Consider the following 21,496-nt stretch of genomic DNA (forward strand, 5'->3'; position numbering starts at 1 on the left):
TTCAATAGTTTAATTTTAATAAATGATATTATAAACCCAAAATTACTAGGAGAAAAGATACTCTGGACTTCGATGGAGTAATTAAAGGCCCAGTCAATGAAGAAGAAAAAATTGCACTCGAGAAAAATGAATACCCATTTATAACAGAGTTTTAAAAATAGTAGTGGTTTTCCAAAACAATAAGGTGGCAGTTCTCATGTTAATGTATTAATGGTGAGGTTTTTATAATCCCATTTATCCTGGGTAGACGTAAGTGAAAACACTGTAGGTAAGTGCTCAAATGTGCTCTCGACACTCAGACAAATGGTTCTTCTCACAGCTCTCATGTCGAAGCCATTTTTCTCCTCTTCTCCTTCTTTCACAACCCTTATACCAAAGTAACACATTTGTTTTAAACAAATGCTCTAGAAATACCTTTGGAAAATTTACATACACTTTTTTTTTCACACACACCACCTCTCTTGAGTTCAAAATTTTCTCTCCTTCCCTCTTTTTTTTCCAGGGAAGATAAATATGGAGACTGAAAAGGTGAGAGGTTGCTAGGCAACAGGTCTTGTGGAGTGTTTTTCATATTTATTTAACGTCTCTCTTATTATCAAAACTACCTTAATCTCCCTTTCCGTGAAAACCATCTTGAAATGCTCATCTCCTTTTAAAGTAGTTATTTGATATGCGTCTAATAGGTGATTTTGTTAGCTCGTTTTCTTTTGTGAAGCTTTATGCTTCTCCATTTTCAGTGTGGGGAGAAATACGTGGAAGACGAGTTTTCATGTACCTACGTGTTGAAATTTTCTACATTTACTGGGGGTTTCTTCGGAAGATTCTGGACGAAGTCTTCAAAACATTGGCTCAAGTTAATCAAGAGGACAATACTCGTCATCATGGAAGAGATCATACAAACTTGCAAACAAACACCAATGACTTTAATCGAAAGCCACCCTTCAATGAAACTGTCGGAGAGTGGATTTTTCTTCCTCGTAGAATAAAAGCATAAAATTGAACTGTCGATGAGAATTGTGTAAATTTGTACAAAATATTCAAGCCCACATACACACCAATGTGTATATACCTATTCAACATATACCTAGCTTGTAGAGGAATATACTAATAAAAATACGCGGTGTAATATTCAAATTTATATTACCCCAATATATAAAATGTCGGCTAGGGGAAGGGATGAAGCAGAGGATCTGATGGAAAACTGCCAGAAGTGGGGGAAATAAAAAAAATGGTGCGAGAAGCACGGATATGTTGTTAAAATTTGGAGATAAAACTTTTTTTCGACAGTAAAAATAAAATTTTGACACATTTGTTATTTATGAAAGTTCATTATTTTGTTTTTTTCATTACAAACATTTCGAGTTCTCTGCTACCGTTGCTTTTCTGTATTACAATCTCTATCTATGCTTTCCAGGATGGTCGTTTTAGTTCATGTTTACAATTGAAAACTACTAACATGAGGAGAAACAAAAAAATCTGACAATAAAAGACAGTAAGTAAAAAAGAAAGAGTAGATGCTAACATGTCAAATCTAACCGAAGTAAAAATGAAGATCCCATAACCAGCTAGGTCCGATTGATTTCAGAGGTTTAATCCAAGCATTTACTAACAATCATCGTAGGTACCTCCTTACCTATTTCTGAACATGACTCCTTTCTGAGAATTGTGTACTATTGTCTCCAGCATGTTGATATTTTTGGTTTTGACTTGGATCTATTAATCATACTTGTAAAATGTGTCTTGTACAAACTACTGATTTACTGAACAAGTAGTTAATCAATTCACTTGACCGTAAAATATATCAATAACAATTTTGTTTCTTTTTTGATTTGATGGGCTACCTTATTTCTTTCTTCTTCAAATCGTTATAGGGTAAGTGTACCATTTATTCGCCCACCTAAAAAACGTACCATTTATTGGCCCACCTGTACCATACGCCACATAAGTCTGAATCGCTGACATCCAAGATACGAGCCTGCTTACTTCTGGTACTGAATACGTTGGGCTGAGGTGGGTTGGATCTGATATGATTGGATGGTGGTGTCTTGCACCTTAGCACCAGGTCGTAGGACGTAACAATAGATAGTGTTAGCCACACCACACACACAACCGAAAATTTGGAACTAGAAAACAGACAACACTGCCTACTGGTTTTGTTCGAATGTGGGACATGGGACACAATGGGATCAATTTGGTCGTCCGATTTGGTGATCAACTATTCAATATTGGAAAGAAATCACAATCACAATTGGAAAGATATCACAATCTATCCAAATTTGACTTGAACCACACAATAATGTAATAAAGAATTGAGATTCCAATCTTCCCAATGTTTATAGTGAGAGAATGACGAAAACAAAAATAAAGTGGTGGAATGGTGGATGTGCTTCAATCCTCATTTTCTTCCGCGAGAATCAGTGGAGATGACAAAACTCCCGATTGTTCTGTACAAATTAGTGGAGATGACAAAACTCCCAAAACATTCTGTACAGTGTACAAATTGGTGGATGTGCCAAAACTTCCATCGTCAATTCCGCACCGAGTATGTATAATAATTGGTATGAAGGAATTGCCGTGATGGTATGCTCTAGTTTCAGGTCACCTGCTGTACAAGCGTGCATTTTCAATTGCAGAAGAGAGTAACAATTACCAGCAAATTAGCATACGGACAAAAATTACCAATTTCAGCAATGAATGTAACCTATAATCTAACAGTCAAATAGGTACTTCATCGTTCAATGCATTGAATGAATGCAAAAAATCCATAGATGTTAAAGGCACAGCTATTTCACTTGGTCATTATGTATTCATTTTGTACTTAGTCTGCACAATGGCAAGAGTAGGAACATAAGACGTACATTGAATATTGACTCGACTAACCCTAATTTAATAAGCACCTTTGCTAACTCCCCGTGCTGAGAGTATGGTATTTTCGTTTCTACTTCGGATTGCATGCAATTGCTTCCATTGTAATTTTCTATTTGTTTTGTAGTATTTTGTCAGACTTATGATTAGCATCATCATTTCTTATTATACAGTTCTGTTGGCTTCATGGAATAGAACTGCATTCAGTTCGACGTTTTAATGATAGTAATATTGGATGGACATCAAATTTGGAAAATACAGTCTCCTTAAATATGTTTATGAATATAACATTAACATGATGATGTTGTTGTTGTTGTTGTTGTTGTTGTTGTTGTTGTTGTTGTTGTTGTTGTTGTTGTTGTTGTTGTTGTTGTCTATTAATCTATTAATGACGTTGACAATGAAATGATGATGAAAGAAGGAACTGTCGTTTTTAAGTTCAGAACTTTTGGCTTAATCATTACTTTCAAAAATCGTAGAAAACAGATAACCAAAGATATAGAAAGGAGGGTTAAAGAGCTGAACGAAGCACTAAATACATCATTAAAAAGAGCCAAGATATTTCGAATAAATTACCTATGAAATGTGTAAAATTGTACCTGAGATGAATTTTTTTGGCTAAATGCCGAGACTAATCAAAAATTATTGTAAAGTCGCACACACAACAAACACCAAAATCATTAATAAGCAATAAATAAAACATTATACGATGTAAAAAGTAAAATAGCAAAAGGTTAAATTCTATTGTTTGCTTTTGTTAGAGGCCATATTATACATATTTATATTATTTATTTTGTTAATAATTATGATTATCACCGCTGAAGGCACTCTGCGTTATTTTGTTAAAAGTTTTTCGCGCATAAACACGAATTATTGACATCTTATGCACTGATTCACAAAAGCTTTGGTACAAATACCCGTGTCCATTATTAAAATAAAGGCACTATGAAGCAAATAGACAACTCGTACTCATGTAGGTTCGCTAGGAAAACAGATATCTCCAATTCTCCACTAATACATGGGCTCATCACTTCATTGGGAAACCAGTAAGCCAAAGTATGAACGTGTCATTGTCAGCATTGTGATAAATTAATGGCCGGAAATTTTCGCCCAGGGAAGATAAATATGGAGACTGAAAAGGTGAGAGGTTGCTAGGCAACAGGTCTTGTGGAGTGTTTTTCATATTTATTTGCGACCAATCAGTATTGGAATTAGGTGTATAAAAATACAATGTTCGCATTATTTAAAAGTGAAAATAGTGCCTTTTGGACTGATGATTGGGTAGAAATTCAAAACTGATTTAGGGAAAACTAAAAGAAAATTGGGTTTCCAGAGTTTTCCCTAAAATAAATGCCTATCCTTCTATCATTCATTTACATCACAATAGAAGACAAACAGTCCGTAAAGAACTGGAAACGCCATTATAATAATACATGATATATGTAAGTACATTTTACAAGACCTATACACAAATTAAAAAAAAAAAAAAAAAAAAAAAAAAAAAACCAAAAACATTACAACGTAGGTACACACAGGCTGGTGAATAAATCAATTTCGCATAAAAAATCGCTTTGAGTTGAATTCCTTCACCTCTCGTTTGACTCTGTCCGTATAAGCCAAGCCGAATGACATATCCCGGGACATGGTCGAAGTCAAATTGATTAGAATCAATGATATAACTCCCATTGTTGTGATTTTGCTCTCTGGGCGTACGTCCGTGGAGTTTCCCCCCAATATTCACGTTCGGTCCTATATTGATAGGTCCGTGATATATATCATATTGTTCTCCCAGGTCCATACGATGTTTATGAACAGGTTTAGCATTGAGTTTCTCTATTAAGTGATACTAATTATTCTGATAATTACCGCGAGATGATTGAGACCGATAATGTGAACAATATGATCTGGGAGAGAGGGCAGTGAAATCGCCCCATACTTTGTTGTTTCAATCGGAGACGTGCAGAAAGACAAAATTAGGGTTGTAATTTAATGAAGGTGATAATGAAAATCATAAATTATTGCAAGATATTAAGATACATACTTAAAGCTCTTGACAAACCATCGCATCTCCTACTTGAAGAAGTCAACAGTCTGAAAAGTTGGCAGAAAAATGAGAAATAATGAAACAAGGAAAATAAGAGTAAAAAAAGCAACTCATTCTAATAACGGTGACATGAGGCTGTCTGCTTATCAAGTTATCAAGCATGCCGTTCATGAGATCATCACAGGTTAAACAAATATAATTATCCGTAAGTGCGGCAATGGGGGTTGAGTAACATTTGACTGAAAGCACGCCGGGGTGTGTGGGGGTTAATAAAATTATATTTAACAAATTCCCCTATCCTCTCTTCCTTGGAGAGAATGAAAGTTATGTTCGGAAGTGAACAAGCTGTGGAGTGGGGAAACAACTTTGTGCAGGGAAGAAGGCTCATAAAAATTGATCACAAATGTCAAATTAGTTAACTTTAACACCCCTCTCTTTGCTCCCTGCTTCGGAAGTCACACATAGCTTCCTCTTTTTATGAGGTAGAATGATGGTCAGATTTCTCCTAACTGTGTAAGGTGAAGTGAGATCATCGCTTTGAAAAGTCGTCTGCTAAATAAAGCTGCCGAGCTGGTGGAAATGAATTGTATACAAACTCGTCAAGGCTGGAATACGAATTCCAGTAAGACGACATTTTTTCGATGATTTAAGCAAACTCTACATACGTATATCTACGAACTTCAAAATATTCTTACACAACGGCTCATAAATGAGTACCCACCATTTGCACAGTTCTCATAACTAGGCTTGCCAAATATCCAAAATGTCGATTCGGGACACGAATCCGCGAACATAATTGCCAAATCCGCGAACATAATCGCAAAATCCGAATTATCCATGCTTCTGTGCATCAAAACTACGAGTATTTTCAATCCTTTGTAAGAACTCTTCTTCAAATAGAAACATAGATACATATATCCATGCTTCTGTGCATCAAAACTACGAGTATTTTCAATCCTTTGTAAGAACTCTTCTTCAAATAGAAACATAGATACATATTACATATGAACACGACAAAATATTTTCTGATCAAGCTTAAAAGGTTACCCAATAAAGTATTCGATCAAAATTCAGACAGACGTATCAAATCAGTAAACGTAAATATTGCCAATGTCATCATGATATGGCAATTCTCAGATGATGTTTAAATAATATTTATAGACCTTTAGGAGACCTTTGACATAAGGGTCCTAATCACAATCCTTGTGGAATACATCTCAATTTTCAATTTTTCATCCCTTTCCTTTTCGTATTTTAGTGTTTTTGGAGAGTGAGTTTACATTGTATGTAATTGAATGGAGCAGCACCTAAATATGGCCTATACCTACATATTTCTAACATTGATCATTTTAGTTTGGAAAGTAATAGAGTTTTTATTATTAGTAGGTTTTTTGGTAAATTTCATATTTCTGTCAAAAAATTCACGAGCCACAGCTTACCAAAACGAACAAACATTATACACCTTCGTTTTACATGTTTATTTTTTAATTAATTTGATTACAAAGTATCAAAAGACTAAAGAAGAGTTAATGATGTTTAAACTCAATAGAAAGAAAGCGAGATACGCTGTGAGAGAAAGAAAAGTGACAAAAATTAGACAATTAACAGGCGTATAAATAAAATGAAATTTGCTCAACACTGAACGGAAAGGTGTTTTTGAAATTTCATTAATAAATTAATAGCTATATTTATGATCTATTAATCTATTAATGACGTTGACAATGAAATGATGATGAAAGAAGGAACTGTCGTTTTTAAGTTCAGAACTTTTGGCTTAATCATTACTTTCAAAAATCGTAGAAAACAGATAACCAAAGATATAGAAAGGAGGGTTAAAGAGCTGAACGAAGCACTAAATACATCATTAAAAAGAGCCAAGATATTTCGAATAAATTACCTATGAAATGTGTAAAATTGTACCTGAGATGAATTTTTTTGGCTAAATGCCGAGACTAATCAAAAATTATTGTAAAGTCGCACACACAACAAACACCAAAATCATTAATAAGCAATAAATAAAACATTATACGATGTAAAAAGTAAAATAGCAAAAGGTTAAATTCTATTGTTTGCTTTTGTTAGAGGCCATATTATACATATTTATATTATTTATTTTGTTAATAATTATGATTATCACCGCTGAAGGCACTCTGCGTTATTTTGTTAAAAGTTTTTCGCGGATAAACACGAATTATTGACATCTTATGCACTGATTCACAAAAGCTTTGGTACAAATACCCATTTCCATTATTAAAATAAAGGTACTATGAAGCAAATGTACAACTCGTACTCATGTAGGTTCGCTAGGAAAACAGATATCTCCACTAATACATGAGCTCATCACTTCATTGGGAAACCAGTAAGCCAAAGTATGAACGTGTCATTGTCAGCATTGTGATAAATTAATGGCCGGAAATTTTCGCTAATTCGAAAATATCGTGAAATATTGCTCCTGTGAAACCTGGACTAATCCTGTGACAGCATTTCAGACTTCACGCCTCTTCCGCACAATTTTCATTTTGCAAAAACCCATTTGTTTTCAATTGTCAAATGCTGGTGTGACGAACCCTCGCCATCTTTTCCGTTGGCAAATTTTCGTTTTTTAGCTTTTTGCTAATCCCACCATTTCAGTCAGTTTTTGTGTTCCAGTTTCACACATTGGTGTTGACAGATTAGTATCGTTTTACTGATGCCTTTTTTAGGAACTATGTTTTGTTTGTCTAAATGTCTATCTTAAATACATATGTGCTGATTTTTTCGTTCATATTTTGTAAGTTACAACTGAAAAGTTCCATTACTAATATTTTCCTGTTAATCTTTATTGATACACACACACAACTTTAGGTCTTCCTCGACGAGTAATTATTTTGCCATAATCGTAAAATTACTGAACAAATAACCATGCATAGGTGTACAGATATTTTCATATTCGAGATTCGAGGCTATCAAAACGAAAATGCCAATTTTATTGTTGTTTAAAACCTCATCTTAATCCAAGTATTTATGCCTAGGTGAACCTTAAAACTATTCCAGTTAAATAATTACCGGGCAATATTAATATTTCGCTAATGACAGAATAATTAATCTGAAGTATTATTGAACGTATGGCCATGAACAGTGCTTAGGATTATTATTAGCTTGGGAGTGAGTAGGCAGGATTATGAACGAATGGTTTTTGTTTTATTATACGAGATTGAATATATTACAAGATATCAATAGATACCCACAGGTTAAAAGAGATAATACTTAATTGTGCTTCAATTATAGTACTTCGGAATTGTTAATTTATCAAGATAGATATTTAATATCACTAAAGATAAAGATTTTTTTTTTTTTTTTTCAAAGAAGTCTCTTAAAGTCCGAAAGGTAGTCACAACAATCCGCAGTTTTCTCGAGTGAAAAGAATATCTAGACACATTTTGTTCCTCAATACCTACTTACCTAGTTTCAAGTTTCTACTCTGTGTAGGTAGCTTCCTCAGTGTTTAATTTGTTCGTACTACTAAGCACTGAAGAGATCCAAACACAAACACGTCATACCTTCTTGATTTAAAAATATGAAAAAAAATAAATAAAATTTATTTAAAGTCCCAAACACAGAAATTAATCACACGTGTATCATCGATTTGATCTTCTGTTGATATTTGTCTTCGTTTCTCAGTTTGGTAACACTTGGTGAATGTCACGGGCAGAAAGACCTGCTAAACAGACACAAACACGTCATACCTTCTTGATTTAAAAATATGAAAAAAATAAATAAAATTTATTTAAAGTCCCAAACACAGAAATTAATCACACGGGTATCATCGATTTGATCTTCTGTTGATATTTGTCTTCGTTTCTCAGTTTGGTAACACTTGGTGAATGTCACGGGCAGAAAGACCTGCTGTCAGGCGTGCCACTGTTTCAAAACATCTATTTACATTGGAAAAAATTGTCCACGGTATTTTGATCGTCTTCCTTGAAATTAACCCTTTTGCTAAATTGATTGAAATCAGAGTCCAAGTTGGCTGAACATTGATTTTCAAAGACACTCAGAGCTTCAAAGGTGAGTACGAGTATTTATTTCAACACTCGTCTACCTATCTTATGTGTCCACGGTATTTTGATCGTCTTTCTTGAAATTAACCCTTTTGCTTAATTGTTTGAAATCAGAGTTCAAGTTGGCTGAACATTGATTTTCAAAGACACTCAGAGCTTCAGAAGTGAGTACGAGTATTTATTTCAACACTCGTCTACCTATCTTAGCAATCTCGTATGCATATAGGTCAGATCACACATTTCATTTTTCGATCCATTTCTTTCTGGTTTCAAATTCAAACCAGAAAGAAATGGATCGAAAAATGAAATGTGTAATCTTCTGATTACACCTGAGATGGTCTTTGTCCTTTGTAACTTGAAGGGGTTAACATTATTTTATGATAGATATTAATATTGAATAAATATGGAAAGAACGTTTTTATCATTCCAAATTCAGAAATTCAAACCAGAAAGAAATGGATCGAAAAATGAAATGTGTGATCTTCTGATTACACCTGAGATGGTCTTTGTCATTTGTAACTTGAAGGGGTTAACATTATTTTATGATAGATATTAATATTGAATAAATATGGAAAGAACGTTTTTATCATTCCAAATTCAAAATAAAAACCTGAAGGAAACAAATTACCAGCAAGATCTTAATCTTTTGAAATATTTCAGAGCTACCCCATGAACCTCTCGAGTTTCTACTGAAACAATTTCCTGATGAAAAATTAATAAAATTATTTTATTGAAGCTGTCTGAAAGATCTCGTTTTTTTTATCTTTAGCTAAAACTTTGAAGAGGCTGAGAAAGGTCGTCGCCTAACCTTTCATAATTCCTCCGTGCAGAAGTTTCTATATAAGTTGCAGTAGGTTTGAAAAGAATTTAGGAATTCTCTTTAAAACAAACAAATCAGCGAAAAACACCACCACAAACACATTTATATTTTCGTAATTTTTTATATAAACAAACAAAATTATGCAAAACCAGGCCCATCCAGCAGTCAAACAAATTAAATTTGATTGACACATGTAAAATATTCACAAAATAACCCTTCCAGCGTGTACATCAACCATTTCACCCTTTCAGAACATCAAATCCTCCATTGCTCAAATAATATATTTATGCAAATACATCAAAACATGAAACAAAGCACAGAATAGCAAGGTAGACATAGGAAATTATCTGTTTACATAAACATTTTGACGCCATTTATTTAGAATGTAGAAAAGGCTTGCATTTATTTTTACTCAGCCATGTTTACATTTAAACAAATAAAAACTAAATTTGAATAATTTAAATACTCAAAGGATTGGGCAGAACGCATCAAATATTATTTAATTACACTCTCGTCATATTTGGGGTTTATGATTTTATTAAATTTGTTTTTGTTAGCATTAAAGGCTATCTGTAAATGTATTTTAATACCAACATGCTGCATTTGTAATGTGGTATATGTTTAACTTTCAAAGTTTTTTGTTATTTAATTACTATTCAATTTTTCAACAATGGAGGATATAAGGGATTTCGAAAAACAGCGAAAAATGGGTTTATATTGAAAGTTTTTACATGAAAGTACACAATGGTAAACGCATAGATTATACCTAATATTGATTTATTCATTAGGCATTATTTAAAAACAGAAAGTATGTTTTCTAAACAGAAAATAGAAGGTAGGTACTTCCAAATTTTTGTTTTAAAATTTTAAATCAAATGTAGGATGCTCAATGTATTCTAGGCAAAAGTAAGGAAATAAAATGCTCTGTTCTACCTGCCTATTCATTTGTGGGAATATCTGTATCTTAAGTTTGATTTTGAAGATTATTTACTGAAATATGTAAATATTTACGTTTTATCAGGCTGATATAGGTTGAAAATTTTCAAAATCAAAGTGTGACACTCACCTTCCGGTTTTCGTGATGATCATCTCGGTGCCGAGCTCGTTGAATTTGTCCCACAATTCTTTGGTTTCTAAATGACAAGTGACGTGTCTCAGCTCCTCACTATTGAATCGCTCCTGTAGCAGAGGATTTAGTGGAGGTGTCTGACACACATCCAGACTAGCATCGTCTCCACCAGAAGTGGAGGAAGAGATCTCAGGTGGCGACCGAGACCGATCGTCGCGGTCGCGCTGAGATTTTCGGATCGGACTCCCGCGACGTCGCTTGTGATTGTGGTAGGAGGAAATCGGAGTGGTTTCTGAAAGCAAAAAGAAAAAAAAAATAAGGATGTAACTTTAGTGTGGAAATCTTTTTTGGAAGCCAATGAAGAATAAGGGTAAAATTTTAGTATGTAAATATTGCAAATCGAGGCAGTAACTTAAGTATACAAAGTATACAAATCATTTTTCTCAACTTTTTTTGTGCAAATTAGTGGAGATGGCCAAATTACCAACATTTCTTCTATTTAGGTACCTAACTAAACAAGTTAGTGGATGTGACAAATCTCCTATTATTTCTTTGTACAGGTTACTAAATGTAACTGCAGCTTTATCTTCTGTTCACTTGAAAATAAATAAATATAACAATGCAGAATTGCAGACAAAGAAGACTTGCGTCTCTGATTTTCTGACATTTAAAAGCCTCTTCTAGATCTGGCGAGAAAGTTCTTTTACATCTAATCCCGGTTTTTTCCTCGTTTCTCGTTTGTATAAAGTTATAATTACGTACTTAGATGGTGACGCTTGTGTTGATACAAGCATAAGTAAAACATATCTTCTTAAGAATTAAAGTATTAGGTAGGTATGACACGCGTCTTTAGCATAACTTGAAGAACAGATTCACAAACCTATGATCATGCTCAAGTAAGAGCTCTATGGAACCGTTTAGTTTTGCCAGATTACACAATTCTCATTCAGCACAGTGACTCGGGAACCTATGATCATGCTCAAGTAAGAGCTCTATGGAACCGTTTAGTTTTGCCAGATTACACAATTCTCATTCAGCACAGTGACTCGGGACTGTTTATCCCATCCAGTGATTCATTTAATTAAGATAACACTCATGTTTCCAGCTATAAGCACCTAGGTCTGAAGAATTCATGTTGTACGTTAGGAGTTCCTAAACGGCAAACATATGTGCCAAATTGGCAAAGTGTGCCAGGCAGGAGGGTACTTCTGAAGAGGAGAAAGCTTTTCTTCAATTTTATTACTGAACTAGTACCTATTTTGTTGGGAAGTTTTGAAAAAAAGGAAAAGAAATAGGAAATTTAAAAAATTGTTTATACCATCCAGTGATTCATTTAATTAAGATAACACTCATGTTTTCAGCTATAAGCACCTAGAATTCATGTTGTACGTTAGGAGTTCCTAAACGGCAAACATATGTGCCAAATTGGCAAAGTGTGCCAGACAGGAGGGTACTTCTGAAGAGGAGAAAACTTTTCTTCAATTATATTACTGAACTAGTACCTATTTTGTTGGGAAGTTTTGAAAAAAAGGAAAAGAAATAGGAAATTTAAAATCAAAAAGTTTAATACAAATCTGGTTACAAGTAATTACATATTATTTGATTATCTTCACATAACAGGACTTCTTCAAGACTCGAACTCTAGTCCTTTGAATTGGAAATCCCGCATTTCAAATTAAGCTCCTAGGGGAGATCCTTCTGTTTTTCCTCTATCACGAACTCTTTTCTTGTATTAGCTACTCCAGCCATCACTTGGTATTGAATTGGCAACGTCTTTTCTAATATGAGTAATATGTCTGCAATCAGGTTGGGCATCATTGTTAGAGCACAATTTGTAGTACTTATATCAGAGATGCATCGCGTAACACCGTTAAGTTGTCAGTTATCCGTGCCTATTGCTCTACTGAATCAAGTGATGATCTTCTCTAAGACTGGTGTACTAAATGTAGGAGCATAGACACGTCCATCACAGGAGAGGAAGGAAAAAAGGATAGATGGCATCGTGTGGTCGAATTCAAACAAAAATTCGCAAGCAATGTAGGCTGTATTTATTAGTCGTGTAATAGTGAACGAGAAATCTGATTAAATGTAACCTCAGCCTTCAGGAAAAGAAAGGAGAAATGTTAGTAAATTTGAACTGCAACACACTCGTATTTACAATTATAAATTATTAACCTGCCTTCGAATTCCTCACCTGCTTTGTGAGGATCAATAACTACTGAGGATCTTTGCTATAGGCAAATCTCACGAAGATGTCCTACAGTTAACAAGATGACCCTATTCTTCAAGAAAACAACTGCAGTATCATCTACAGTTTCAGCAGGTTCATTCATTGAGTCTAATTGCAACAATTTGTCTGTCGGAAAATGCATCTTCATTCTCCTGACATTCACTGGGCGGTGATTCCAAGTGACCAGAATTGCATTTAGTTCTATCCTGTCCAAATGACAGTGCACTCTCCCTTCCGTTCTTTATCAGTTGAACCACACATGGTGATATACCTCCTAGTTGTCCAGGTTTTGCTTTACTTTTGGGTCCATGTTTTCACAACATTGGGTGACCTTGTTTTCATGCTGCAATTGTTCCATCCATCTTCTTCGTTATTTGCAGCTGGGTACTTCCGATATATATTTTTATTATTTTTGTTTTATTCATTTATTTTTTCATTGTTGTTATTATTTTTTCTACTTCTTCGTAATATTTATATCCGCTAATTTGTTTGCATGCAATACCAATTTGGCATTACAGTTTCATCTAGTTGTTTCTATTGTAAGATATAAAGCTGTTTCTGCTATCCCCAGCCATTGTACCTGTAAAGTTCAGGTGAGTTCTGGATTGAATTGCTTCAACTTTCTCTCTAGTTCCATTCTGTTCACATGTCTAATGTACAAACGATTGTCTGTGACAGTTTGCTGTTCATTTCCGCGAAGTTGATATGCTTATTGTGATACATAGAAGTCATTGCATATCTCTGACATTACAAAGAAAGCCCTAAAAATTGGGAACTTTTTCTTGGCTAACTAACATAAATGTAATTTGGTCCTAAAGTTAGATTTCTTAAATTTGTTTCCCAAAACTATTTCGATGAATGTTTTAATAAATCAAAATAAATTAAAAAATTGACTTCATATGCATTCATATGGGTGTAGAATATTTCTGCAATGCATATTATACCGGATGCCTCGAAATCACTAGGTTGTAATAAACCATCAACAGTAATCTACAAATTTTATCAAATATGATCATCCTGTATTGGTCTAAAACTCTCAAAAGAGTAAGGATAAACTCCAATGCAATATTATGGGATTTAAATAAAGCTGAATTCAATTAATCATTATTGAAAACACGTATTTAAATTCTAATGTAGACATTTCATCTGATATCAGAATCCGAACCAACATGAGTTCTGAGAGGTTTTGAGATTAAATTTATTAATACTTCCAATCTTGAGTTCTGTTTTTCTGTGCTATAGGTAATCAACGTGAGAACCCGTGTTTAGAAACACTCAAATTGTGATATTGGTTTACCTAGATATAGGTCTATTAATTGAAACACTTTTTAAATCACACTTTTACCTACTTACTATGGGTGATTTACTCAGCCTCGTGAGGAAAATGAGTAGCTATGACATATAAATGCGCATAGCGACCGGTTCCAGCATGGTAGGTAAACATTGGATTTTAGTTAATTGAAAGACTTTTTAAATCACACTTTGACCTATTATGGATGATTTACCGTAAATCTTTTAAAACCAGATGAGACTTACCAATTCGTTGTACGTACCTCATGCTTTAGTATTGGTTCATTTAGGACTTAGGTACCTAGGTATTTAGCTAAAATTGACGCCCAGAAATATAAGTACAAACATGTGGGTAGGTAAATATTAATTTTGTGATCTTTTCATGACAGAGGAGATTGTAGAAAAATTACATATTCTTTTATTAAATTTAATGTACCTACTGTTAGTTTCTCTCTCTCTCTCGTAAATCTTTTAAAACCAGATGAGACTTACCAATTCGTTGAACGTACCTCATGCTTTAGTATTGGTTCGTTTAGGTACCTAGTTATTTAGCTAAAGTTGACGCCCAGATATATAAGTACAAACATGTACTTAGGTAGGTAAATATTAATTTTGTTATCTTTTCATGACAGAGGAGATTGTAGAAAAATTACATATTCTTTTATTAAATTTAATGTACCTACTGTTAGTTTCTCTCTCTCTCTCTTGCAAGGTGCATACCTATAAGTCTACATTTAATGAATGTACAAAATTCCAGTCCAAAGCAATCGCAATCATTCAACATAAACATTTCACCAACTCTGTCGAGTTTCACCACACAGCCATGTTGACTTCGGTGTTTCACCAAGATTTTTTCGTCTGTCATCTCACATTGCATGCACTCATAATAATTAACAGCAGCCAAGATAGGTATGTCAACTGTTTCTTCTGTTTTTTTTCTTTTTTTTTTTTTTTTAACTGGCTTTTTTCAAGATGGTGACTAGTGATACATGGTGTTCAGGGAAGAGATGAGGAAGGGTATGGGAATGTTGTTAATCTTTAGTTGTGAGTATATTTTTGGATGTTTCCAGCTCAGTTAACGCGTTCAATTGCAGGCGATGAGGCGGGACGTTAGAAATTCAATTTTGAACGAATCCTTGCTCTTGTTAAGTCTATTGATTGTTGTTTCTAATTTTGAGTTGTCTACTTGAGACGAAATAATACCTATAAATTATAGGTATTGTTTCCATTTTGAACAAAATGGCGCTGTCCAAGGCCCAAGTCTTTTGAAGAAAATTTGTAAAATTTTATACCTTCTTGTGATGACGACATGATAATAAAATTACAAAGTTATAGGACATGATTACAAAAGCGGTCATTTAAAGTTTGAAAAATATTCAAGTTGAGTAGATATCTACCTACTTAGTCCTTACAATTATGAAGGGATAATCATCAAATGGGGAAAATCCTGCCTCCTTCATTATCTCATTTTAGTAAGGAGTTTCTTCTCCTTTTACAACTTGAAGTAAGTTGTTGCATGCTTGATTCAATAAAAAAGTATCTAATAAGTAATTTAAGTTGAAAAAAAGTTTGTTGCTCACCACTTAGCCATGCTTTTCCAAGCATAGAATTGTCAAAGGAATTGAACTTAAAAGAGAGAGAATTGAGCCTACTTTTTTTTTAAGCCCACAAATTTTCCTCATAGAAAAACTTTCATATTCTTTATGATTTGGTCAGGGCCTACCCAGTCATTATTTTATTGAGCTCAAAACGCCAAGTATGTCAGATTATAGTGTAAAAAAGGTAGTCACAAAATGGACACTAATAATTTGAAATGTATTATTCACATTTTTTTCCGTTTACCAAACCTGCTTATTAAATTACTTTCCAAATAGCACCTAACTATACAATGCTTCCAAATAGGCAAGTACTACCTAACTGCCTACTTTAGATATAGGTAGCTACTTGTTAATAACATTGGGTCTGTTGAGTGAAAACTGGAAGCTTTTGAGAAGGTGAAAAAGGGGCCAAGCTAAGGTGAGATTTTCTGTTAGGTACTCTATTCGTCAGACATAGGTATCTACTTATCTTACCTACCAACCTAATCACAGTTTTCTAGTGCAGATATTTTACAACTAATGCAGAAGTAATATTAGATGTCTAGGTATAAAAAATCATATTTTGATTTGGCAGGGTGGAGCACGCCCGTGCTCAGTAATGCCAAATTTTCAGTGTTTTTCAGAGAATTGATTTGATATGCAATCGAATTTTCAATTTAACGGTGAGATTATGAATTTTATTTTTGAACTAAAAAAGCAATTAAACTACGTTGAATTGTTAAATACATATGATGTGATTCATTCACCAATTAATGTCATAAAAATACTTCTGTTTTGATTTTTTTTGTCAGAAAAAAAAAAAAAAAAAAAAAAAAAAAAAAAAAAAAAAAAAGGTAGAAAAAAATAATAAAAAATATATATCTACAAAAAGTAGGAGGGGTATACACTTGGTGTGCTATATCAAATTGTATACACACAGTTCTGCTTGTGTTATATCTTGATGACAACAGAGGGGTAAAGAGGAAGTACCTAAAAGGGGCATTCATAGGGTCCTCTCCCTCTTTCTCTCCTTTATTATATTTTTACTTTTTTTTATTACAATGTACTTTGTATTAGATTTATATTAAACAGAACGGTAAGGAGAAATGACAAAGTAGGAGGTGACAAAAAAAAATCCAAACAATAAGGGGAAATTTTTCCGATATTAAAAAAAACTTCCCCCAAGAATAGAAAACGTAACCGACGTGAAAAACCAATATTTCTTCTCTTCCTTTCTTTTCAATTTTCTTTAGTATCTATATCTATCTACTTATTTTACTCTGACATGTATATTGTAGGTATACATATATTGGGTAGGTACCTATTTTGTACGAAAGCGGATTGCCCTTTGGATAGCTTTAAAAATTATTATTAAAATGTAAACAATATTCGGTTTATGCTTTCTATTAGTAGCTAGCTAGAGCTAGCTATGACTTTAAAATAAATAATAATAAAAGTCCTTTGCGAGTGTAAGCAAGATTTTTTCAAAAACAATTTCAATGAAAAGTGAAAGAAAATGAAAAAATTCAACAGCAGCAAAAGAAACAAAAATTAGTTGAACAATGTACAAATATTCGCGAAAATATTCTTATCACAAAAAGAAATAGGTAGGTAATAGATAACAAAACAAAATATTATTTTTTCTCAATCGAATAATATAATCATGAATGATCAGTGCTGGGGACCTATGGTGGGGGGGAGAGTGCCCACAAGTCCCCTTCTTTTTCAATGACTCACAAGAGAATATTTTTATTTGAAGGCGGGATTCAAGGCGGGACTTTTTTTACAGTCCCCATGTTCGCCCCTTCCCTCGCCGCATAGTTTGGACAGTTGATAATTGCATCGAGTGGCTTGGTATTTCACTAATACAACTTGCCCCTTGGTTCCTAAATTTTTTATTCCAAACTTTTTTTTTTACATTTTTCTTCGTGTTTCAAATAAGTTAAATTGTGAAAGTGGAAAAAAGTTAGATAAGCAATGTAATTCTCCAACTTAATTTGGTTCTTGTAAAATGTATGAAACTTTTTAGTTCTATCCCCGGTATTGAAAAAAAAAACTCCCATTTTCATTCGTTTGTTTCAAATGAGCTTGGAGAAATGAATGGCGTAGGTATAGGAAAATATGTATAGCAAGTGGTTTTGACACAATTGACTTTTACCCAGAAAGCCCCTCTGTACAAAGTGGTCGATGTGACAAAATTCCTATTCTTTTGTTCAAATTAGTGGAGATGACAAAAATCATATTCTTCTGTACAAATTGGTGGAGATGACAAAACTCCTATTCTCCTGTACAAATTAGTGGATATGACAAAACTCCTAGTATTCTGTACAAATTAGTGGAGATGACAAAACTCCTAATCTCCTGTACAAATTAATGGATTTTATAAAATTCTTATTAGGTACTACAATAATTAAAGGTGCATTATCTATAGTCTCTTTTATCTGACGAACATATATGTGCCTGAAATTCTTTCTTCAAACACCCACCTAGATAACTTCTGGGTGTCTTTCCAATGCTTTTTTTAATGTTGATGAGGATTTTTATTTTACAACTCCGAACTCAGACTAGTAAGGGTTAAGCTAGGAAGATTATTAGATGCAATAAAAGTATCACCTGATACCAAATGATAGTCAGGATCTTGATATCATAAATGATTCAAGCTTGTAATAAACAATATTAAAAGAGATAGGTGGAATCAGGCCAGGTTTTAGACAGGGTACTTTGGCAGAGTTAATTGAGAACATGTTTGGGGATCTAACACATTATAGTATGTAGATTCTTGTAGACATAAATTAAGGATAATAATCTACTTATGTACATAATCATGAAATTGTTTTATCAACGTTAATAATATCATCCATCAACTTCTTCTACAGTTAGTCCAAAACTTAAAAATAGTGTTAAAAGGTCTAATCCACATGGGGACAGAGATTCTTCTTTCCACATTGTTTTATCAACGTTAATAATATTATCCATCAACTTCTTCTACAGTTAGTCCAAAACTTAAAAATAGTGTTAAAAGGTCTAATCCACATGGGGACAGAGATTCTTCTTTCCAGTACAAACTAAATTTTCAATCTCATAAATCACGAAACGCAAGAACAAGATAAAACTGAAGACGGTCCTGAGGTTCATAAAACTGACAAAACTCAAATAACATCATCACACTAAAAAAATTCGAATGACCAAACTATACCAGCTATGGCTAATAAAATAAACTTGGTATGGAATAAGCTATAACGATCTAAGTAGGTGATTTTCGTATTAGTAGGAGGCAGATAAAGTGGTTCTGTTTTTTTATAGACACACCACAGACCCAAGTTGAGATATCAAAAAAACTATAAGAAACAATAGACAGCCACCCAATTCGAGACCAGACGAAGATGTCCCATGGATTTTTGATTATCACGGAGTTGGTGGTACCGCATGATAAAAATAGAGATGTTTTCAATGGAAGAACTATTGTTGTGATTTTAAATGATAATAAAAAAGCAAGAAAAATATACCATGAGACAAATGGTACTGGAGTGTCGTCTGTTGGTACAGCACAACATTTCCAGAAATCTTGTGCGGAAAATTCATAGCTCCACGAGACCATAGGAGATAGGAAATGGGCACCACCTTGTAAAGGTGAAATTTAGGATCGATCACAGTTAAAGTTATCTGTTCTGACTTTTATGACAAACGTCATCTATCCAACAAATGGTCTCCAGAAATCTTGTGGAAAATTCATAGCTCCACGAGACCATAGCAGATAGGAAATGGGCACCGCCTTGTAAAGGTGAAATTTAGGATCGATCACAGTTAAAGTTATCTGTTCTGACTTTTATGACAAACGTCATCTATCCAACAAATGGTCTACAAATAACTACAATGGTCATGTACGTAGGTATGTTTTTTTTTTTTGCTGATTTACTCTGAATTGACTTAATTGTATTAAAACAAAGTAGGTAACAGTATAATTCTTATTTACCATACCAGGTTTATATCTAGGTAATGACTAGTAACAGTGGTGCAGTGTGCTCTTGAAGAAAATACAGAGGAAGCACAATTGAATAAGAAAGGATAATACAATAATATAAATAAATATAAAGAGAAGATATCTTTTGTTATCCATTTATATTGTTTGGTTTTGATTGTTTGTTATAAAAAAGTAAACAATTTCCACATTGAGGTCAAAATATTTTCTTTTTTCGTTTTATTTGCTTTATTTAACTTTAGAGAAGGATTTCAAAACAAAAGATAATCTGATGAGAGTTGGGAATTATAATTATTACAATAATGAGAATTTTATAGTTGAAGAAAGCGGCTTTCCCATAGATCTGCTAATCACGAGACATTGAAATTAAGCAATAATAAGCATGGTGAGTATCTGGATGGGTGACTTACAGGGGAAGCATGTGATGGTATTCTTGGGTTGCGATTAGCCTCATGAGGACAATTGTGGGATCCAATATAACATCAAAGATTGAGAGGGATGCTTTCCAAATACGTTTTTAATAGAAGGGGGTTAAAACATGCATGAAACGTACCTGTTGCTATGGAAAGCTCTGTGTCATCTTTTTTGCTGCTGCAGTTGGAAATGGAGCTCCTCCGGTGCTTTCTATCATGTCTGGCCATTATAGCGGCTATCGAGAAATCAGTTGCACTGCATTGTCGCTGCAAATGATTACAATTTTCTTCCATCACAACCATTGAGGCTACAAATGTTAGTATTGCTTGCAGCGAAACAATACTGACCAATTGTTTATAAAATTTGGGCGCGAAGTTGTCTAATTATCTTTCGTGTTCTAGAAAAAGCATGTGATCACTTTTTTCCGAGTAACTTAGTGACAAATTATTTCAGACAAAAATGTCATTTGTCAAATTGAAATATTCGGGTTTAGTTCCGTTTTAGTTTTATCATAATCAATCATCAGTTCAAATAGCATTAGGAGAACTCGGTGTAAAACTTTGGGTACAGCAGGGTGGTCTACTTCCCCCTTTTTGCACGCGGAGTTCATTTTGATCCTGGTAGATACTCAAAAATAATTACCAGTTTAAGAAACCGAAAAGAAAACTATAATAGCATTTTGATTGGCTTAGATTTGCCGCCAAAGGTACAGTCCCCATGTTCGCCCCTTCCCTCGCCGCATAGTTTGGACAGTTGATAATTGCATCGAGTGGCTTGGTATTTCACTAACTTCATTATGAATTAATTATCTCTCTCCTCACAGCTATATAATTTGTCAAAATATATCGCTTCGTTCAGTTGGGAACATAAAAAATTATCAGCCTGTAAAATTTACGCCGCCACAGGCCACGACGAGGTTCGAATGTAAATTCCGGACCTTAGTAGTAATCCACATCGGCAGCCCATGTAGGTAAATAACTTGACTGCTATTTTACATAATTATTTTATTGACTATGGATATCTAATCTTGGCGCTATTCAAATTAATCTTGACTCTCTTAAGTCTTTTTAATATCTAAGTATTAGTTTCTTCCGAAAATTAGATTTATTGAATTAATCAGCACTAGAAAATTGATTCATGGATAAAATATGTAACGGGGGCGAGAATA

At 33.7% G+C, this 21,496-nt stretch overlaps 1 protein-coding gene across 1 annotated transcript in view; it reads right to left on the bottom strand.

The window, feature by feature from the left end:
* The window catches only part of LOC103524402 (T-box transcription factor TBX20-like), a 70,731-nt gene extending 49,834 nt beyond the window's left edge, over positions 1-20,897 (bottom strand). The window contains exons 1-3 of the mRNA XM_026833506.1: positions 20,468-20,897; positions 10,835-11,130; positions 1,976-2,215 (exon numbers count right to left, since the gene is read on the bottom strand). Of these exons, the coding sequence (XP_026689307.1) occupies positions 1,976-2,215; positions 10,835-11,130; positions 20,468-20,630 (699 nt within the window). The 5' untranslated portion in view covers positions 20,631-20,897. The remainder of the gene's footprint in view (positions 1-1,975; positions 2,216-10,834; positions 11,131-20,467) is intronic.
* Between the last annotated feature and the right edge of the window lie 599 nt (positions 20,898-21,496).

Source organism: Diaphorina citri, unplaced genomic scaffold (genome assembly GCF_000475195.1).
Source record: "Diaphorina citri unplaced genomic scaffold, Diaci psyllid genome assembly version 1.1 scaffold97, whole genome shotgun sequence".
Classification (NCBI taxonomy): domain Eukaryota; kingdom Metazoa; phylum Arthropoda; class Insecta; order Hemiptera; family Psyllidae; genus Diaphorina; species Diaphorina citri.